General features: G+C 39.9%; 1 protein-coding gene across 9 annotated transcripts in view; it reads left to right on the top strand.

Annotated features, from left to right (window-relative positions):
- cnot1 (CCR4-NOT transcription complex, subunit 1) overlaps window positions 1-17009 on the top strand; it is a 159070-nt gene that overhangs the window by 24410 nt on the left and 117651 nt on the right. For all 9 annotated transcript variants that reach the window (XM_087996089.1, XM_087996088.1, XM_087996096.1 and 6 more), the window contains one exon: window positions 8822-8929. In XM_087996089.1, coding sequence (XP_087852215.1) covers window positions 8822-8929 — 108 coding nt within the window. The remainder of the gene's footprint in view (window positions 1-8821; window positions 8930-17009) is intronic.

Genomic DNA, 17009 nt, shown 5'->3' with positions numbered 1-17009 from the left:
GACCATTTTCCTATGTACCCAGGTATACAGGGCAACCACTGTATCTGCAGAATCAATTTTTGCAGTTTACCATGGCCCGAATATATTATATGGAACATTCTAGGACCAGGGGCTGCTGGGGAGGTAAGTTTCCCTTTTAAATGAGTGGGTTCACTCCTATCTGTGGTTTCAGACTTCCGCAGTAGGTCCTGGAACGTATCCATGGGTGCGGGGGGATTGCTGTAATTCCAATCAGACATTTTGCCCCCCGATAATCATTTGATTTCAGTTTTGCTAGGGTTCCTTGATGCCACAGTTGGTTGAATGTCAAGGGCTGTTACTTTCTCCTTCTGGAATTCAACTCTTTTGTCCATGTTTGAACCCAAGGCTCTAAAAGATGTCAGGAGCTGAGTGGCCTTGGTGGAAGCCAAACTGGGTGTTGCTGAGCAACTCCTGTTTGATAATACTGTTGATGATACCTTCCATCACTTTAGTGATTGAGCGTAGACTGATAGGGCCAAAATTGGTCAGGTTGGATTTGTCCTGCTTTTATATGTACAGGACATACCTGGGCAATTTCCACATTGTTGGGTAGATGCCAGCGTTGTAATTGTACTGTAGTAAGTTCTAGAGAACAAGTTTTCCAGTATATCTTAAATGACTTGAAAGAAGTTGCTCAGGTATAGTGGAAGCATTGTCTCTGACCTTGCAAATTGTCTTGTATATTTGGAGGGTTCCTACAGTTTGAAAAATGTGACACCACTATTTGAGGTAGGAAGCAGAAAATTATAGCTAGATAACATCTGTTATCAAGAAGTGCTAGAATTCATTATGATAGAATGAGGATTTTTGAATCATAAGTAGACTGAGAATGACCTAGTGAAATTGAAATTTGGATAAATTTATTAGTGTACTTTGCGCATGTAGGAAGCAGGATGGGTAATGTGGAGGGGAGGGTGGGAATGTCATTATACTGGATTTGGATTTCCAAAAAGCTTTTGAAAAGATGCCACATAAAAGGTTGCATGAGTCTAAAAATAGAGTTGTGGCTGATGTTTCAGCATGGATAGAAGATTGGCTAGCCAATAATAAACAGTTGGGATATAATTTATTTTCAGTGCAGTAAACTAGTGGTTCTTCTGGATCATTGGGGCCTCAATTATTTATGATGCATGTTAACAACCTGGATGAAGAGACTGACTATTGTATCCAAATTTTCTGGTGATACAAAGGAAGTAGCACAGCAGGCTGTGTATACAAAGAGTCTGCAAAGGGATATAGAAAGGTTTGAGTGAGCAAACATTTGGCAGGTGCGAGTATAATGTGTGCAAGTGAAATTGTCCACTTTGGTAGGAAGAATAGAAGAGTCGACTGTTTAAATAGAGGGAGACTGCAGAAAGCTCCTGTAATGAGGCATCTGGATAATTTGAATGTGAATATCAAAAGTCCAAAATGTGGCTACAGCTAATAATTGGGAAGACAAGTGAGATTTTGGCCTTTATTTTAAGGGAGATGAGGGTATAAAAGTGGGAAAGTGTTGTTACAATTGTAGAAGGCTTTTGTGAAACTATTCCTGGAATGCTATGTACAAAAATTGTGTTACATTGCATTGAAACCAGCTCAGAACATATTTGTTAGGGTTTGTGCGAAGATTTGTAGCTCGGGTGCTCATTGTTGTGGTTCTGTTCGCCGAGCTGGAAGTTTTTGTTGCAAACGTTTCGTCCCCTGGCTAGGCGACATCATCAGTGCTTTGGAGCCTCCTGCGAAGCGCTTCTTTGATGTTTCCTCCGGTGTTTATAGTGATCTGTCCCTGCCGCTTCCGGTTGTCAGTTTCAGCTGTCCGCTGTAGTGGTTGGTATATTGGGTCCAGGTCGATGTGTTTGTTGATGGAGTTTGTGGATGAATGCCATGCCTCTCGGAATTCCCTGGCTGTTCTCTGTCTGGCTTGACCTATGACAGTGTGTTGTCCCAGTCGAATTCATGTTGCTTGTTGTCTGCGTGTGTGGCTACTAAGGATAGCTGGTCGTGTCGTTTCGTGGCTAGTTGATGTTCATGTATGCGGATTGTTAGCTGTCTTCCTGTTTGTCCTATATAGTGTTTAGTGCAGTCCTTGCATGGTATTTTGTACACTACATTCGTCTTGCTCATGTTGGGTATCGGGTCCTTCGTTCTGGTGAGTTGTTGTCTGAGCGTGGCTGTTGGTTTGTGTGCCGTTATGAGTCCTAGGGGTCGCAGTAGTCTGGCAGTCAGTTCCGAGATGCTCCTGATGTATGGTAGTGTGGCTAGTCCTTTTGGTTGTGGTATGTCCTCGTTCTGTGGTCTTTCTCTTCGGCATCTGTTGATGAAGTTGCGCGGGTATCCGTTTTTGGCGAATACCTTGTATAGGTGTTCCTCTTCTTCTTTTTGCAGTTCTGGTGTACTGCAGTGTGTTGTGGCCCTTCTGAATAGTGTCCTGATGCAGCTTCGTTTGTGTGTGTTGGGGTGGTTGATTCCTAGGATGATTCCTAGGATGGAGGGCTTATCCTATGACACAAGGTTGAGTTAGTTTGGTGTTTATTCATTGCAGATTATTTTATTCAATGAAAAAATTGAGGGGACTTGACAGAATGATTGCTGGTATTTCCCTGCACAGGAAAACCAAAACTCAAGTTCAAGATAAGAGATCTTATTTCTTATCTAGTTGTCATTAATTCACTAACTTTTGAAATGCTTGGATACATTTCTGTTGGCCATCTCACATAATTGCGAAACCATATGTTCTTTTTCTGTTTCTGAACCCAAGTCACTCACTTTATTTTCATATCAGTTTTCCTTTTCTGTTTTGCATTTTAGTAGCACCTGGTTGGGTTTAAGGCTGTTGTAGGTTCTCTACCTTTTGTGGTACTTCTGTTTGGGAGTGAGGTTTACGAACATATGACTGCAAGTCCTTCTGTTTAAGTTGGATCATTGCACACCCCTCTTCTCCCCCCCCCAGTGGAAGCAAAATGCTCAGAGACACAGTATAGTTTTACCTCCTTTATCTTTATCCTAGGCCCTGGAGGGAGAGAGAATGAGCGCCAATGTGCACAGAGACATGAGTTCACAGTCTTCTCTGGAACAGCAGTTTCTCGATTAACTATATAGTTAGTTTACAGGGAGGAGAATCCAGATAAGGCAACATACATATTAATTGAGTGACCGTTACAATCAACAAATATCAAAACAGACACCAAGCCCTTTAATGTGATACAATGAAGGTTCTTAACCTTGTTATCTGGATTCATACAATGGCTACCTTTTCCCTTGTTAGCTGATCTTGCATACTAAATGCTTCCAATATTGTTAAATGGCTCTAAAATAATGACTGCATTTCCACCTTATTAACCCATTACTCTTGCCTCCAGCACTCCATTGTTAATTGTAAGTTCTTATCTGATCTGAGTCATGCTCAGCTGAACCTTTTGTTTCACAAAACTCAGAACTTAACTCGTTCCCTGCCTGTTTATACCCGATGTTCTCAAACCTCACAAAATGAATTGTCTAGTACCCTTAATAGTGAATTATGCAAACTGCTTGTCCCCAATAACTTTATCTTGTTATTTTCTTCCAATACCTCCAGTTTTTTACCTTGCAATATGTTGGCAATCTTTAAGTCTTGCATTTTTTCTTTTGTCCACCTGTGATTCCTCCCTTTTCCTATTGAGGCACAATCTTCGGTCATTTTTGAGAATTATCTGCTTGAAGCTTCTCCTTTATTTTCTACTCACCTGCAAATTTTTAAAAATCCATCTTTTCAACCAAATGTCTTTAACTCTTACATATTTGGCCTGCATTCCAGTTATCTTTATTTCCTCTGAAGAAGGGTTTAGGGTTTTTAATGTTATTGTCAATGTATAAATAGTTCCTGCATTCTTTTTAGATGTTAGCTTTTGGTTTTGTACAGCATTTCATATTGTCAGGTAGAGATATTTTTCCATTTTTTTTATTCAATGTGTGGTTGTGAAAGCTGTGCATTTTCTATGTGAAATTCCAATTGTTTGATCATTAGTCTCACTAGTTAAAGTTTCTCCACTTGCGTACACTCATTGGATTGATGCTTTCTGGCATCTATCTTTCTTTATTTTTAACTTTCTTCTTGAGATTTATTTTTCTCCATTGGAATTATTTCCATGTTCCAGCATTCTGCGTTACCCTTCTTGCAGCAGTCTATAACTTCCACAGTGTATTTGCTTTCTGGTTATCAGTTTTGACCCTTAACACAGTTATACTCGTGTAGGTCGTCAGCTTTTTTTCTCATCCCATAATTGGGATGTTGTTGTATTGGTATATTTTATTGCTTTCCTGTCCTATCACTTGTCATTTCTTATTATTTGGCTTCCATCGTCTTTTGTTCTTTCTTTCTATATATGTTGCTACTTAGATAAATAGTTAAATCAAACTACACAAATAAATTGTGCTTTTGACAAAATTAATCTAGTACCTTTGTCATTTGGTCATGTTTCTAGTTGATCACTGTACCTATATAATTAGGGGTCAAAGCTGAGGCAAATGTCACACTTCCTTCTCTTCCTGCAGAGTCAAGGGCACTGTATCTCATTCTAACCTCTCCCCAAGCCCAAATATATGAAGCTTGGAAAAGACCTCATTTGGTACAATTTTTAAAATGAAATCATTTTAGGTTGGAGCACAGAAGGTTGAATTCAAAAGTAGGTGAGCTGACTGAAAATTCCATTTATTTTCACCCAAGAGCAGGGAGAAGCAGAACACACTTTCTAATCTGTCTCTGGTAGATCTGTAGAGGAACAACAAAATTATTGTTGATTTGATTGGCTGTTCAAATAAAGGTGGGGTGACCCTTTTGGTTTCTGGTTTTTCGGTTTAAAAAAAATACCCTTGAGTACCTTGACCTGTACAGCCCATAAATGATATTACCAGATTTAAGTTCACCAATCTTGTTTGAGGCAGTGGCAGGGAAACTACAATTTTGCTTTTGGTACTTTTCACTTGGAGATGGAAATTGCTTTGGGATTCCTCTGTTATTGAATGTTGATTTGAAAACAGAGTCAGAAAATATGGTAATTGAGAATTGTCATAAGAAGAGGGAAGGTACTTAGTTGTCTGGCCTCTTTATTGAGGAACACATGGCATTTTTAATTTGGAAGTGGGTTAATGAGACACTTGGCACATCTTTTAGAAGGAATTTTCTTTTGTACTTATAAGACCATAAGACATAGGAGTGGAAGTAAGGCCATTCGGCCCATTGAGTCCACTCCCATTCAATCATGGCTGATGGGCATTTCAACTCCACTTTCCCGCATTCTCCCCGTAGCCCTTAATTCCTTGTGACATCAAGAATTTATCAATCTCTGCCTTGAAGACATTTAGAGTCCCGGCCTCCACTGCACTCTGCAGCAATGAATTCCACAGGCCCACCACTCTCTGGCTGAAGAAAAGTCTCCGCATTTCTATTCTGAATTGACCCCCTCTAATTCTAAGGCTGTGCCCATGGGTCCTAGTCTCCTCGCCTAACAGAAACAATTTCCTAGCATCCACCCTTTCCAAGCCTGTGTGCTTTATCAGGTTACAAAATAAAACTGAGCACCAAGTCGCATAAAGAAATATTATCAGATAGCATGAAACTTGGTCTGAGATGTTGAATTTTAATGAATAGTTCAGTCGTTTTCTCTGCTGTGTAACTCCTTGCAGCCCAGTGTTGTATTTAGTTCTGAAATGTCTTGCTATATTTCTGCCTCATAACTAATCCACTCCCCGAGAGAAAGATAGAGTTATTTAAAGCGAAACTTTACAAATGTGGAAATATGTTTTGATGGAGTAGGTATGTTATAAGTTGATGTCCATGTCAATCACGACACAAAGGTTAATATTCTGGTTTGGCCTCACAGCGAAAATACAGGGAGCAGAATCTGTATTGGGAGCAGAGACACTGACTTTCAAATTCACAATCTTCGAAAGACATTTCTCTGCTTATCCAGTGCCAGGTGTTGGCAAGTGTTAACAACACGTTAGAGACAGTGTACTGTTGAGAGTTGTGATGGAGCAGTAGAACAGGGTGCTATTGGCATAAATGTTTTCGGTGTAGTCACCAAGAGGGACTCATAGGTGAGAAATAGGGTCTAATGATATACAACCTGGCTTTTGGGGGTGGCAGAGCTCCATGTGACAATGGAATGCAAATCTATGGCAGCAGATTGAGAAATGACTGAATAGATGAGACTGGCAGTTTACACTGACTCCTTAATGGTATGGTCCTGGGGAGTGTTGCTGAACCAAGAGACCTTGAAGTGCAGTTTCATAGTTCCTTGAAAGTGGAGTCACAGGTGGATATGATGGTGAAGAAGGCATTTGGTATGCTTTCCTTTATTGGTCAGAGTATTGACTACAGGAGTTAGGAGGTCATGTGGTGGCTGTACAGGACATTGGTGTGCAATAATGATCTCCTTCCCTCTTGGAAGGATGTTGTGAAACTTGAAAGAGTTCAGAAAATATTTACAAGGATGTTGCCAGGGTTGGAGGGCTGGGGCTGTTTTCCCTGGAGCGTCTAAGGCTGAAGGGTGTCCTTTTTATAGAGGTTTCTAAAATCATGAGGGGCATAGATAGGGTAATTAGGTGGGGGGGGGGGGGGGGGGGGGGGAATCTTGAACTAGAGGACATGGGTTTGGGGAGAGGGGGAAGATATAAAAGGAACCTAAGGGACAACCTTTTCACATAGTGGTGTGTGTATTGAATGAGCTGCAGAAGAAGTGCTGGAGGGATACAATTACAACATTTAAGAGGTATGTGGATGGGTTTATGATTAGGGAGGGTTTAGAGGGAGATAGGCCAAGTGCTGGCACATGGGACTAGATTAGTTTAGGATATCTGGTCGGCAAGGACTGAAGGGTCTGTTTCCATGCTGTACATCTCTATGACTCTATAACTGACATTTCACCCCCATCCCTGGCCATAACAGAGTGGGATCCTCAATATGAGGACACATTACGTTAGTTATTGTGTTTTCCAGCTGGAGTCAAAGACAAAATTGCGTGTGGGACTTGAACACACAGCACCTGGCCAATTACCACTGCCACATTCTCCTGGAAGGTCTTGTAATATAAAATGGAGAGTTGACAGCATTGCTAATAATGGGCTAGATGTAATGGATGGTTCTTACATTACTGCAATGCCTGCAAGTAATGGAGTATTTTTACATGGTCAAGGTGAATTGTTGACCTGTCAATTCTCTATTTGGTTATAAATGTGCATAATGGGAAAATTCAGTATTGAGAATTATTCTGAGAGATCTTCATTGGATGTAGCTTTGTAGTTTATTTTAGCCTGATCATTCAGATAATTCCCAATTGCCCTCATTTCCAACTGAAAACAGGAGAACTAATTGCAAAGTGCACTCATATGGTCCTTTTGGTATCATGCTGCAAATATTACTTTTTGAGAGTTCTGATGCCTGTTTCTCATTTGTTCACTGAGGTCGACAATTTGGAAAATGTTTTGTGTATGTACTTGAAGCATCTTTAAACCCTGACACCACAGTCATTTAGATATTCTTGTACTTTTTATTTTGAGATGTTTGGAGGAGTGAGATTTGTTGCAAGGAAGTTAAGAGATTTTGTCATCAAACGTAATAGTGTCAACCATCTGACATTTCAAATTTGCAATTTAGAGAAGACTGCAGTAAAACATCATTGATAATCAAGCAGTATATGTTGAAATTTTGCACCTTGTACCTAAATGTTGTATAAAATAAGGGTAATCAGATGGACAGCCCACACCAAATAGAATTATCTTATGTAGGTTATGTTTCAACTTTGATCTTGAGCGCATGAAACATGATGTGTGGTTATTTTGTAAAGTGCAATCTTTCCATCAGTTAGCTAAACTGTGGGACCCAAATTCCTGGTTAAGCAGTATCAGCAGTGAATGCAGAATATTTTTAAAGTAAAGTAGGTAGGGGTTGTTCAGAATGTACATTTGAGGTGTAAATCAGATCAGCCATGATCTTATTGAATGGCAGAGTAGGCTCGAAGGATGTTCAATCCTGGAGAGAACTCCCACGTTGTGAGGTGATTGATCTAGAACTTTTTAAAACCTGATTATTGAGGCCTGGTTTTCCAGAAACATGTGAAGGTGGCAATAAATCTGTGTTCTTTTTGAAGGAATTCCTTGTTTAGTCAATTTAGATAACTATTGTTGAAGGAATTGCTCATTGGAAACTCCTTCGTTCCAAGTAGTGTTCCTGGCTGAAATTGCAATTTGCTTTATAAAACGGTGTTAAACATCATTGTGCTAAGGGGGAAGATAAATTAATGAACTGAAATGTAAGTGAATCCAATAATGTGTAACACATGTTTCAGTGATGTATATAGAGTTTATTAATTAGGAATTGTGTACCCACTATCACTACACCATTAACATGTTTTCAGTGAGGTTTTGACATGCTCTGCTTTTTTTTGTCACTGATGATGGAATGCTGCTGGGTTTGTCTTCAACAACAGTTCATTTGCAAGCTAGTTTAATTAGATTCAGGCCAAGGTGGTATTACGACTCGGGTTGAATCTGTTCACTTGTATGCTTTCACCATAAAGGATTAAGAATGGGATTCTCCCAATGCAGGGATATTGAAGTCTGTTACAGTATGCCACTGTCAAGTTGCAAGGACCAGGATTCTTCCTGTTCTTATTTAAGTGCTACAAGTTGCAATCCATTGAAGCATCCCCACATAACCAATAAAATATAGACACTAGCCACTGTAGATTGCCAAATGTACTGAATCTGAAACAGCCTATGTAGTGATACTCTGAAAAAAAAACTGAACTTGAAGTTAAAAATAATATTTTGTCATTTACAGATTGTGAACCGACACGGGCCCGAGGCAGACAGACACTTATTACGCTGTCTATTCTCGCACGTGGATTTCAGTGGCGATGGTAAAAGTAGCGGCAAAGATTTCCATCAGGTATCAAAATGATTTCACTTTTTCAGAGGGTATAAGCTAATACTTTGTACAGTACATGTTGCAATAAAAGAACTCGTGTTTTGATTTTGTTTACATGTTACTCAAGAGTATAAGAATTGCTAGATGTTTGTTTACAAATAATTGTCTGAGTCCCAACAGTGCAATTGAAGGGGAAATGTGCATAGTAATTGTTTGATGTTTTGGCAGAGACCTGCAAGTATATTTCTATGACAAGTTGTATTTATAAGCACCTTTTTATTGTCAGAATGCCCCAAAGCGCTTCATGTTAAAATTATAAAATATATAACCTGAAACCAAGCCATGTTTACTTGAATTGCTGTGGAATTGTCCCGTTTTCCACCCCCCACCCACCCATCCCCCTGTCAAAGAAACCCGCTCATAGACAGTATAGTTTTATCTCCTTCATCTCTATTCCGGGCCCTGGAGGGAGAGAGAACTATCGCCCATGTGCACAGACATGAGTTCACTGTCTTTTCTGGAACAGCAGTTTCTCAGTGAACTATATAGTCATTTTACAGGGAGGAGCATCCAGATAAGGCAACATACATATTAATTGAGTGACCGTTACAATCAGCGAGCATCAACAGTAAAGATTAAGCCATCTGATGTTAGACAATGAATAACTAGCTTCACATAATGAATACTTCACATCTTGTTAAACTGACCTCACATATATCCAATATTGTTAAATAGCTCTACATAATGACTGCTTTTCCACCTTGTCAACGCTTTACCCTTGCCTTCAGCATCCAATTGTTAATTGTAAGTTCTTATCCGATCTGAGTGATGCTCAGCTGAACCTCTTGTTTCATAAAGCTTGTCTTTTCCTGCCTGCTTATACCCAATGCACATTCTCAGAATCACATGACATTAAGTACAAATGATGAATAGAAAGATCTTTAAAGAGTGCCTTAAAGAAGAAAAGTAAGTTGGACAGTCTCGGGAGAGAATTTCAGAGCTTAGGATCTCCATTAGTGAGAGAATTGAAATTGAGAAATTCCAAACGCCAGAATTAGAGGAGTGCAGATATCTTTTAATGGTACGAGGGCTTTAGAGGTAGTGAGGGGCAAAACCAGCAAGGGATTTGAAAATGAGGAGAATTTCAAAATCAGGATATTGTTTGACCAGGACCCCAATCAATCTTGAACAGAGTTACAGGTAAATGGAACTTGTTGCAAATTAACATAGGCAGCAAAGTTTTGGATGACTATAGGTTTCAATGGGCAATAGAAAACCAGTGAGGAGTGCAGTGGACTGCTCCTCGGATGCTGCCTGACCTGCTATGCTTTTCCAGCACCATTCTAGTCTGAAGGAAACAAGGCATGAAGGAGGGGTTCAGCAGATGAGCTGAGATTGGGAGGGATGGTTGCTGACTATTACAGAGGTGGAAATAGGTGTTTAGTGATGGTATGATTCTGGTCAGAAACTCAGTTAAATATGACCCCAAGTTTGCAAATTGACTAGGTTAATCTGCTAGTAGTGACTTAAGAGTTCTGACCAAAACTAAAAATAATTTATAAACTGAAAGAACTGCAGATGCTGTAAATCAGAAACAAAATTAGAAGTTGCTGGAAAAGCTCAGCAGGTCTGGTAGCATCTGTGATGAGAAGTCAAAGTTAACGATTCGAATTTGGTGACCCTTCCTCAGAACACTGTTCTGAGCAAGGGTCACCGAATCTGAAAAGTTAAGTTACAGATGCTGCCAGACCTGAGTTTTTCCAGCAACTTCTGTTTTTGTTTCCTAAGATTATAATGTCAGTCTTCCCAACACTTAATTGGGGGTGATTTCTGCTTAGCCTTTGTTGGATTAAACAGTCTGATAATTTCACACTATGGATATTGTTAACATACATATGAAAATGAATGTTCTTTCCGATGTCACTGTGGAATTCCATGTTACCAGAGATAGTGTCGCAATGGGAAGACAAGCCATTGCAAGTAATATTTTGACGGTGATTAGATAACTTTTGGGAAAGCAGATCTTAGCATCTTGTACATCTCTGAAATGACTGCCAGACTACTCGGACTCCTTGGCATCATGATAGCCCACAAACCCACCAACACACTAAAATAGCAGCTAATGAACTTGAAAGACCCTATACAGACAACAAGCAAAACTAATGTCATTTACAAAATACTGTTAAAGAACTATAACAAACACTACATTGGACAAACAGGCAGAAAATTAGCCACCAGGATACATGAACATCAACTAGCCACAAAATGACATGACCCCCTCTCACTAGTATCCTTACATACAAATAAGGAAGGACAGCACTTCGACTGGGACAACATATCCATGCGAGGACAGGCCAAACAGAGACACACATGAGAATTCCTAGAAGCATGGCATTCCAACCGGAACTCTATCAACAAACACATTAACTTGGACCCCATTTACCACCCCCTGAGAAAAAGAACAGGAAAGGACATTACCACAGGAAATGATGTCACCATGGGAAATGATGTCACCAACCCAAGGAAACCTCAAAATATAAATAGAAAGCAGAAATCACCAGGACTGTTTCGTCCAGAGGCTCACTGAAGATGTTACCTGGTATGGTGTTGAAACGTCTGAAAATGAGCCTTGCAGCTCAGCAAGCAAACCCACATCCAGAACCTCAACCTGAGCTACAAATCTTAAAACTTGCTAAGGTTGCAGAAAGATTTAGACAGTTTAGGGGAGTGGTCCAAGAAATGGCTGATGAAATTAAGTGTGAGCAAATGTGAGGTCTTGCACTTCAAAAAAGAATACACTGTTTAGAGAGAGAATGAATTTTCTCTCTCTAAACAGTGAGAAAATTCATAAAGCCAAAGTACAAAGGATGTGGGAGTTCTAATCCAGATTCTCTAAAGGTTGACTTGCAGGTTGAGACCGGGATTAAGAAAACAAATGTCATGTTGTCATTTATTGCAAGGGTTGAAATGTAAAAGCAGCGTTGTGCTACTGAGACTTTATAAAACTCTGGTTAGGTTCCATTTGGAATCTGTGTCCAGTTTTGGGCTCCACACCTCAGGAAGGACATACTAGCACTGAAGTGCGTCCAGCGGAGATTCACATGGATGATCCCTGGAATGGTAAGCCTAACATATGATAAACAGCTGAGGATCCTGAGATTGTATTAGTTAGAGTTAAGAAGGTTGAGGGGAGATCTAATAAAACTTACAAGATAATGCATGGCTTAGAAAGAGTGGATACTGGGAATTTGTTTCTGTCACGGGAAATCTAGGATCCGTGGGCACATCCTTAGAATTAGAAGGGGTCAATTTAAAACTGAAATGAGGAGATATTTCTTCAGCCAGGGAATGGTAGACCTGTGGAATTCACTGCCACGGAGCACAGTGGAGGCCTGGATGTTAAATGTCTTCAGGGCAGAGATTGATAAATTCTTAATCTTGCAAGGAATTAAGGGATACTGGGAGAGTGCGGGTAAGTGGTATTGAATTGCCCATCAGCCATGATTGAATGGCAGAGTGGACTCAATGGGCCAAATGACCTTACTTCCAGTCCTATGGCTTATGTTCTTATTTAATTTGTTGGAGGTGAATGTAGAAGAGACCTGTGAGACTGTCATCAATGACAAGTAAGCTATTGGAAAAAAATTCTGAACAGAGACTTAATCTGTTTCGAGAGGCAAGATTTTGTCAGAGGGAAGTTCTGTCTATCAAATAGAATTTTTTTATAGCAAGTGACCAAGTACATAGTTGAGGATAATGCAGTTCATATGGATTTCTGCAAGGCCTTTGATAAGGCCCCACATAGGTGACTGAAGGCAAAAGCTCATGGGATCCAGGGTTATTTGGCAAGTTGGATCCAAAGTTAACTTTACAGCAGGAGAGATTATGTTAGAAGGCTGTTATTGTGACTAGATGTCAATGTCCAGTGGTATACTTCAGGGCTAGGTCTCTATCATTCGTGATTTATGTAAGCAATGTAGATGAAAATGTAGGGGAGATAAGTCTGCACATGCCATGAAGATTGGTTGGATGGTTGACATTGCGGAACGTGGTCTTGGATTCTAGGAGGATACAAAGATAGTGGTCAGCATGGTGGCCAATGGACTTTAACCTTGAAAAGTGAGAGAGGATGCATTTTGGAAATAGTAGCGCAACCAGGGAGTACTCGATGACTAGTAGGGTACTAGGAAGTTCAGAGAAACACAGATCTTGGGATGTTTGTCCACCGATCCCTGAAGGTGGCAGGATAGGTTCAGAAGATTGTTTCTGAAGAAGGGTCACTGGACTTGAAATGTTAAATTTGCTTTCTCTCCCCAGATGCTGTCAGACCTGACTTTCTCCAGCAAATTGGTTATTTGTGCCTCTATGACTGTCTCACTAAGGTTGTCTTGGTCTTGTTCAGTTATCTTATTTTGTTTACTCTGCTTTTTAACTGATGGTCAGAGTTGGATGCATCATAATTGAAGTTTTGCTCTAGTTGCGCAGAGTTGGTGTACAAAAAAAGTCTCTCTTGGTCTCTTTACTAGTTCCATGCACATAAGTGATAGATGCAAGTGCAGTTACAATATTTAAAATATATTTGGACAGATAAATAGGAAAATGAAAGATTTAGAGAGATATGGGCCAAATGCAGGCAAATGGGTCTAGTTCAATTTGGCAAACTAGGTCTGCAATGATGAGATGGGCTGAAGGACCTGTTTCTGTGCTGTATGACTCTGACTATTTGTGATAGAATGTTGATATCCTGATCTAAGCCAAAGCACGTTCGTTGAACATGTCACAAGGGTGTGTATTTGCCTACTGAAGTCAATAGATTGTGTTTTCTTCTGAACTTGATTATGTGGTGATAAGCTAAGTTGACAGTGGCAAGTGTCAAGACTCAGTTAAATCTGTCTGTGTCTCTGTCTGTGTCTCTGTCTGTGTCTCTGTCTGTGTCTCTGTCTGTGTCTCTGTCTGTGTCTCTGTCTGTGTCTCTGTCTGTGTCTCTGTCTGTGTCTCTGTCTGTGTCTCTGTCTGTGTCTCTGTCTGTGTCTCTGTCTCACATCAGCTTTAAACATATGACTAGTTTGCTGCTGCCTTTCGGACCCATCTAAAAGGACATAGTGCAATTTATAAAGATATTTTATTGGAGCATTTCCTGCATAGTAATTCAAAAACTATACCCTTAATCAACTTTGAGTACTCATTCAAAGTAAAATGAAATAACAGGTTGGATTCATGATATCATTTTACTGTTTCAACAGTTCCTTGACACCAGTTTTAAAACTGCATATTCTATTGCACTGTTCCTATTCCCCTCTTCTTCTTCCCCCCCCCCCCCCCCCCCCCCCTCAAATGAATGAGGTTGTCATTCAGTGCAGAGTTTTGATATGGGCATTCTCAACCTCTTGAGGTTGGATAGAGTTCCCCAAACTCATTACATTTAGGAGAGTTATGTTTGTCGGAAATGTTCTATCAACCTGATGGTTTGGTCTGGGGGGTTTGAAGCTTGGATCTGCTGCTGTGGAGATGAACAGTATTCTAACTCGCTGCAGTACCCACTGTTAGCATGATTGATACCAGTGTCACTGTTGTTGCAAAGGTTTCCATGAATCTGTTCTCTTGCTGTCTGGAAATCCCGTTTACCCATGCAACAGAGGACTTTAGAATACCAATTTGGAAGTGCTTTGCAGAACTCGTGTTTTGACCAATGCCTTTTTAAAAAGTTTCCTTGTCTGCAATATGTGATGTCTTTGTATTTTGTGGTTGATTTATTTCCACTTTGAAATCAATTCTATTTCAAGTAAAAGGAAAATTAGTATAGCTACAAAAGTAACTTCAATGCAGATTTTACATGTTCAGTACGTCTGATCTCAGCAGTTCAGTTGCATAATGGGTTGACAACTTCCCCATGGTACTCTGAGGAATTTGCTTCAGTAATAAATATCACATTTGTGACTATAAGTCTTAATTACTATGTTACTGCAGTGGGTAAGAGCGTGTATGGGAGTTGGAAGTTTAATTCCTTATCTGTGGTAAATTGATGAACCTCAGCTGATGAAGCATTAGGGACACTGCAGATTCTGTGTCCATGGCAACTAAAAAAGTTTCAGACTTTGGATTCTAATCTCTGTCCAGTAACACATGTGGAAAACCTACATGTAAACTTTGACAGTGAAAGATGGAGTTTGACCATCAGCTATCCAAGAGTCTGATTCTGCTACAGCACATAATCATAACTTTCTTGTGCTATCTGCTCAGAATTTTGCATGTCTCCTGGAATATCAGCACTGACCAACCTAGTCCCAGCAGCATCTTCAGTTCAACAAGGGAAAATAAGACAGGGCACAAAACTTGTTAAATCCTGCACCAGAGGAAGTCCCCAGGTTACAAGCGAAATCCATTTTTCCAGCTGTTCGTAAGCCAAATTTGTGTACGTTGGAAAAGATATGGGCAAATTAGTCTGTCCATTCGTTAGATGAAACATTGCAGATAAGTTGGATTTTTAAAAATGAGAAGCAAGACATTGGTTTGTACGGGATGTCTGTAATTTGGGCGTTCAAAACCTGGGGACTTCCTGTACTTAATTGGCTCAGTGGTTGAACATTTGACTCTAGATAAGAAAATTGTGGGTAAAAACAAGGACTGCAGATTGCAGGAAATCACAGTCTAGATTAGAGTGGTGCTGGAAAAGCACAACAGGTCAGGCAGCATCCGAGGAGCAGGAAAATCGACGTTTCGGGCAAAAGCAAGAAAATTGTGGGTTCAAGGCTTGGGCTCAGATACTCCGTACTCACCAAAAGTGTCATCTTTTTCAGGTGAAATGTAAAACAAAGGCTCTTGGCTAGATGCAAAATAAATTAAAATGTTTGCCATGGAAGCTTAACTTTTTAAAAAGCTATGAATTTCCCAGTTACTAGTGCAAAAAAAAATTACATGGCAAGATTTTATTTTGAGACTAATAAGCAAAAGAAAATCAACTAAACAACACTCAGTAATTTAATAAGCTAAAGGAAAGGAAAGAGATGTCCATCTAACTCTTTCAATTGACTGAAAAATCCATGCCACATTTGAATAGACTGCACCATTAGTAGAAATGTAGTTTTTAAAGTCCCTCACCCTTCCCAGCTTCAGCATGATCTCCTCCCTGCCCCACTATAGTGGATTTTTCTGGATCCCTTCATTAATATTATGAGCCTATTTAAATGGGCTTCCGGTAGCAAGGCCTTCTCCATCAACTACTTGGTCTTTAATGCTTCACAAGCCTCATTTCACCAAACACCAGTCTATCCTTACCAGCATTCTGCTTGGTGGCTCACCTGAAAACAGTCAGTTATTTTTCTGTGCCTGGCATCGCATCTGCTATGTGTGGTCTCTCCCAAATCTTTGCCTGCTGACTCTGCATACAGCACACCAGTAGCTTTCTCCTTGGTGTTAGAACCTGATGGTAAGTTTTTTGACCTGGGCCCATTGGCAGTGTGGGCATGTGAGTTTGTCTGTGAGCAGATTCCAAAGGGGATCACATGTCTCCTCTTCCATTTCTCCTCTCTTCTCTTCTTCCCCCCCCCCCCCCCCCACACACACACACACACACACACACACACACACACACACACACACACACCATTTGGTTCTACTTTGAATAAATGGAGACATCATTGATTTATGAAAGTCCAGCATTCGTAGCAATCCTTCAGCATTCCAGCAGAAGAACAATTCTCTGGTTGCTGTTTCTCTGGAAGAGAGATTATTTGATTACTTGTCTGTTTGAGACTGTGCTGAGAGTATGTAGGATGAATATGACATTAGGACATCCTGAGACCACTTAGATATTCTGTAAGTTTGTGCTTTCACTCAACAAATGCTGTTCCTCTTTTATTTATTTTCCTTTTCTCTTTTCCAAGAATATTTTAGTTCATTTTTCCTGATGTATTTCTTTCTTGTCTTTGCTTTAGAGCTGAAGTCCAGCATTTTTGAATTTTTCTTTCATAAGTTTTAAAGTGTACTTTTGACTGTCATTTTATTTAAGGTATTTCATTTTTTGTATTCCATTTACATTTTATTGAACAAGTCTTCTTTTGGTAAATTTATTTCAGTATTGATTAAGATACTGAAATGTGAA

This window comes from Chiloscyllium plagiosum, unplaced genomic scaffold (genome assembly GCF_037043375.1).
Source record: "Chiloscyllium plagiosum isolate Xiang-an unplaced genomic scaffold, Cpla_swu_hap1 HiC_scaffold_17, whole genome shotgun sequence".
Classification (NCBI taxonomy): domain Eukaryota; kingdom Metazoa; phylum Chordata; class Chondrichthyes; order Orectolobiformes; family Hemiscylliidae; genus Chiloscyllium; species Chiloscyllium plagiosum.
Note: the sequence above shows the minus strand (reverse complement) of the source record. Positions and strands in the feature narration are given on the sequence as shown.